The sequence below is a fragment of the Pteropus medius genome, unplaced genomic scaffold (genome assembly GCF_902729225.1).
Source record: "Pteropus medius unplaced genomic scaffold, Ma_sr-lr_union100, whole genome shotgun sequence".
Lineage (NCBI taxonomy): Eukaryota > Metazoa > Chordata > Mammalia > Chiroptera > Pteropodidae > Pteropus > Pteropus medius.
In genome coordinates, this window is record NW_024340701.1 from 15,366,696 (window position 1) to 15,372,695 (window position 6,000).

The 6,000-nt window shown below is 39.9% G+C and overlaps 1 protein-coding gene across 1 annotated transcript in view; it reads left to right on the top strand.

The window, feature by feature from the left end:
* The window catches only part of LOC120618822 (phosphoglucomutase-1-like), a gene marked incomplete at its 5' end in the record, with an annotated part of 53,208 nt that extends 47,439 nt beyond the window's left edge, over nt 1–5,769 (top strand). Inside the window, one exon of the mRNA XM_039882878.1 lies at nt 5,723–5,769. Within this exon, the coding sequence (XP_039738812.1) occupies nt 5,723–5,769 (47 nt within the window). The remainder of the gene's footprint in view (nt 1–5,722) is intronic.
* Between the last annotated feature and the right edge of the window lie 231 nt (nt 5,770–6,000).

Below are 6,000 nucleotides of genomic sequence, written 5' to 3' on the forward strand. Positions count from 1 at the left end.
TATCAAGGGTGAATTAATTGAGTTGATTGTGGATAAATTGAGTTACTATAAATTAAAAGTTTGGTTTTGTAATTCCATTTTATCTAAGCTTTGTTTTTAACCTGTCAAAATAAAAGTATGTTTCCTTTAAAGTTTTTTTTTGTGTGTGTGGGCAAGGAAAGTAGGGTGATAGTAGATCTTTGATTTCCCAGCATGACAAAGAAGAGAGAGAAATTGAATTGTACAAGTCAAACATACAAAAAAAAGTCATTTTCATGTACATTATTGATGATTGACTACTCCAAAGTGATGTGGTAATATATGAGCACTTTTATATGTTTATATATGGTTAGTATTATATAATCATTTTGAAAGAATATTTATCTATTCGAATATTTATAGATAAGTTAGAAAAGAGAAAAAAAGCAGTGATTTGAGAGACTGGGAAGAAGGAAGTCTTATCTAGAGATTTAAAAAGTGGACTATGTATGAGATACTGGGTAGGTAATTAGACTTTGATTCCAACTTTGTACAGTTTGAATACAAATTTATATAAAGAGTCTTTGTATGTAGGGATGCAATTTGTGTGGAATAGCACGGAGAACGAATAGAGATAAAACGTTTTTTAAATGATGTAAACCAAAGTGTTAGTAGTGATTAAAAAGCAAGTGCTTTTTCTTTTTATATGTTTCTGCATTAGAAAATTTTTACATAATTAATATATTTGACTTTATAATCCAAAAAAAATAAAGTTGATAATTCTAAAAGTGACTACTTAAAATCTCAATCATGTACATTTTTGGAAGAAAACTTTATTGTTCAAAAAAGCTTCATAAATCTATATTTCATGAGATTTTGCCTGTGGTTAAAGTTTTAATATTAGTGAAAGAAATTAGTCATTTAAGGAGTTTCAGTTTTTTGGTACTTCCTAAAGTAAATGCTGTATATGGGGTTTAATTTTTCTACGTCTGGCTTATTTTAACATTGAAACATATCTCTACGTGCTATTTTAGTACAATTCATTGTAACTTTCTACATATTCTTTAGTAAATCATACAATATTTCTTATAACATGCCCAAATTTATCTTAGAATTACAGAATGTTTTAGAATAATAATGTACCTTAGAGGAGAGGTAATTCAGGGGTGGAATACTGATGACTTTGGTTCATTGTTAAGCCCACAGAGTACTTTAAAAGTCTGTATGACTAATTTATATAAGTAAATATAATATAGGCCTATAAAACAATCAGTTTTAGTGCCCAAAGTCTTACTTTCCACCACATTCATAGATTTCGGTTAATGCTGTGCCCCCATAGAATATCTGAGATTGTAATGGCTGGCCCAGTCTAACTCTATTTGCCCATTTGGATAATGACCTAACCCTCAATTCTACTTTTTCCAAGCTGAATTCCAAGGGATCACTTCCTTGATGTGAAATATTAAAATATCAGTGTCCTGCGGTGCCTACCAATGAATAGGATTATAAGAAAAGTAATTATTGGCTAAGTGAAAGCATTGAAAATACAACCAATAGCAATGGGATTGGGGGTGGTCTTTGTTCTAAGGTATGGTACAGATTAATCAGTCCACTTAAAGCAGAGACATGATTATGATGTACAAAAATTAATTATAATCACTACTAATTGAGTATTTATATGCCAGGGACTTAATTAGATGTGTTATATACATTATGTCACATGATGCCCAGACAGACTATCAGACAGATTAGTATTATCCAGTATTACAGGTGGAGAAACTAAGGCTTAAAAAGAGTAACTAGCTCAGATCTCATAGTTGGCAATTGGGCCAGGTTTCCTTTTTATCTTTTCAATATGCTGCCCCCATCAAAAAAAATAAATTAAATGTTTGAACTACCAGAGAACATGTCTTTGAGAACTATAGTCTAGATTTGGAAATAATCTAACACAATTTCTTCACTAGCCTGAGCTTTCTACTAGGGGCAATATGTTATTATAACATTCAATCAGCATATGTATACTTTGGAGGTGGAGAAGGGCTTGGGGAAGAATGTCTGGTAGAAGGGAACCCCATGGTTTTAAGAAACATTAAAAAATAAGACATTCATCCATAAAGCGTGTGAGTCCAGAAAGCTGACAACAGCCTAAAGGAGCACATACTATTAATGATGATGGGATCAGTCATGAGAACTTTATAGCTGGACATGGAAAATAATTTTTGAAAGACAATTTTAAAGGATTTTTATTGTTATAGTCGGGGAAAGGGAATGACCTCATTCCATCCTTGAACCTATGAAATGTCATAGTGAAATGTAAATACCTACAAATAAAAAAAAAAAGCATGAGTTCCGACTGACGATAAGAAGAAGAACCTAGAATGAGCACAAACGTTTATTTGTAATTTAAAGTCATAAAAATTAGAGGTAGCAAAGCGTTTCAAGCAACCAATCTGCTTTTGGCTTTTGTTTATTATGTTAACTGAACTCAGATATTTGATATTGCTGCTTTATTCTATGATAGTGACCTGCTTTTCTCTTATCTTGTTTCTTGAGAAGGAATTTTGGAGGAAATACAAAAACAGTGCTCCAGAGAGAGGGCAAATAGTGGAGGAGGACGGTGATAACTTTCGTAAGCCACTACTGCATTAAATCTAGTTATAAGGCCACATATCAACACTCTTGATATTAACTTTTTGGCTTTCATCAGAATTGTTTTAAATTATGGCTTTACTATTACGTTGAAGAAGAGAGATTGTGTTAAAACTATCAGCATAAACAGATTCATAAAAATTAATTAGTTATTAGAAATGGGTCACGAGGTAGAGAGGAGCCGAAAGAAAACCAGGGTGAGGACAGTCTGGTTACCGGATGTACCTCTGGCTTCCTCCACTCCGTGGCCCAACCCTGTCTCTCCACAAGGCTCCGCAGGCCGTGGTTTTCTCAGCCAGTGGCCCGAGTCTCCAGCAGTCACATGAGAACCAGGACCAGAGGTACCTTGGGGAGCTCGCCTAAGCATCTGGCCCACAGGGACGGAGACATGTGCCGCTAGTTGTAGGGGCCTCCTCTCTGCCAGGCACCGTGTCAGGCAGCAATTACTGAGACAATTTGATTTAATCTCTAGGAAAACCCAAAGGGGAGGAGCCAATAGTACCCCATTTTACACATGAGGAAAACTACTGCTCAGAGGCAACAGATGAGTGTCCAGGATCCCATGGCCAGAAAGTGGTGAATAGGGATGGCCAGCCCAGGTCATCTGACCCCACTGCTAAAGCTACCTGGGCAGCCTCTCTCTGACCGGCCCTTTCTGTCAGGCAAGGAGGCAAGAGGGCAGCCATCGAGCATATGATGAACAGGAGAAACTGTCAAATGTTGCCAGTCACAGGTAAGGAAATAGATTGCTAGAACAGTTGATGTGACAACAATTTTTAAACTAAAACAGCACATGAGAGTATTTATAAGAATTGCACGCATTTCTGAGTCCATCACTTAGGAAAGAGCTTACACAGAACATACTTAAACCTCTCCAAACACGTATTCAGCCACTGATAACTCTGCTACTCTATCAAGTGTATGACCAGAGACAGATTAAGTGTTTCATCTCCACATGAGATGTACAATGGTCTACAATGGAGTACATTTATAAATAAATTCATAAATAATAATGATTAAGAACTGTTTGACTTGCCTCTCTTAGACTAAGAGTAGATTTTATGTAATCTTCCAGTGTCCACAAGAGGGGACAGAAGGATCTATACTACAGATCTAGCTAATAGCAACACAGCACTAGCTAATAATCTGTCTCAATTCATTATTTATTTATTTATTTTTGGAATGAGCCAGGGTATAAAAAGTATGAAATCAACATGGCCATAATTCCTTTTCTGTTTGTTTCTTTATGGTTTCCCCATCACTCCTCAATCTTCATGTGAAGCCCGTCCCATCAAGTTCATGCCAACTTCTGTGTCACCCTCTCCACCCAACGCCGTTGCCATCACCTCCTACTGTTAGATGTTCCCTATCATGAATAAAGCCTCTGGTGTCTCGGTCAAGGTCTTCAGCCCCAGCACCACCCCCAGTTACCACCATCATTCTGGCAGGCCCCCGCCAACCTCCTGGCCTCCCAGGCCTTGACTTGCTCAGAGCCAGTGAGGAAGTCTTCTCTCCCCCATGACCTTGGCCAGCTACTCCCACTGGGGCCGCTCCCCACTCTGCCACCTCTAGAAACTGCTCCCTGAAATCCCTGAGTCCAGCATCCCACGCTGACCCCACCTTCTACCCTCCAATTCCCCGTGAGACATCTCCTCCTGGATGTCTTATAGACACTTGCCATGCAGCATGACAGAAACAGAGGAGTCAAGAAAACGGTCGTGTGTTTAAACACTTTAATAGCAAGTACTGATGGTCCCTGGCCTCCCCCGTCTTGGGCAGTTTTGGGGACTAGATGGGGCTTTTGATGAGGTCTCGCCAGGCTCTGGGACCCAGGCATCACCGCTACTTCCTGGCTGAGGGCATCCCATCACCCGAGGGTGGGTGTCATCCTCAAAGATGGAGCTGAGGGGGCTGTTGTCCAGCGCCCTCTCCACGTGTTCTGGAGTGATGAGCACCTTGTGGTGGTTGACGGCCTCCTTGCTCGCCAGCTCCAGGACGTTGGCCGTCAGGTACTCCAGAATGCCGGTGAAGAAAACAGACGTGCACCAGCTCAGGCGCTGGACGTCGGGAGCTTCTCGCAGGAGGCGATCCACGCGGCTAACGGGGAACTGCAGCTCAGCTCTCATGGAGCGGGAGAGGGCGTGCTTCTTACGCCTGCGAGTGGGCCGGTGTCTTCTTTCCCCGGACATTGTTGACTAGCTTTTGCCAATCAGACCAGCTGGATCGTCTTGCCGGCCTGGGCCTCTCCAGATACCACTGATTTTTCCTGCCCGCTGTATCCCTGTGCTCCAGCCCCTGATTGGTCAGGGAGCTGCCTTTGTGACAACTCAGACTTTGTGATGTCACTGGTGTCCACTGGGCCCTGAGCAGGACTGGCCTAGAAATGTCCATGATAGGAACCTGGTCTCCTTGGTAACTTTACCATTTATTTCAGGGAACTCTCTGTATTTCAAAAGTCTAGGGAAAAAAAATGCTCCAACAGAAACACTATACTGCCTTGTCTTTGGGACACCAGTCCAGAGTATCTGATTCTAGCCTTAGACTGTCCTTTGCAGCTGTAGGTCACTGACTGACATACCGAATGCCTTATCTAGTACCTGTCCATTTACTTCCCCTATCACACTGTAATAAAATAAATTTTTCTGCCAGTTGCACATTTAAATATCCTTTTTCAATATTTCTATGTTTGTTCTTTGGGTTCTCTTTGAATTGATGACAGTATCTGCCAATTCTCTCACGAGTACAATCGATTCTTTCAACACATTTCCACTTCATATCTGTATGAGTATCATGAAAATCTATGAAAATGTGTTTTCTGTTTTGGAGGTCACATTCATATGTGTCCAATGAATTTCCCTGCCAGATCTAGGTAAGCTTCAAATACAGAAAAGTGTACCTCGGTCTCAGATAAAGCCCGGGTGTGTCTTCTTTCTTCGAGGTGATGCCAAACCACCAATAGAACATCGATATAATTTTTCTAATTTTAATTTAAATATTTAGTTTTTATTTTAATTTTCATCTGTACTAATTCTGTGTTACTGTCTTGTTTTTGTTCAATTGGAACTGATACGTTATTCCCATTGTTGGCAGAAAATGGTTGAGAATTCAGTTTTAGGATCTGACCACCTGGAGATCTCTATAAACGGGTCCATAGAGATCTAGTCTCTGTTTAGGGAAAGATAACAGAGAATCTGGTTTTTCACTCTTCGTCTATTTGTCCATTCAAACCAATTCAGAATTTCATAACGCGTGGGGTGGCAACAGCTTTTAGATATATGGTCTGGTGAGATTTGGTGTCTGGGTTTATACCTGCCCATGGCTGAAATTGTAAAACTAAAGCTCTATTTCTCTCTACACGTACGTCTGTGGGTCTGTAATTCAGAAATGCTTTAC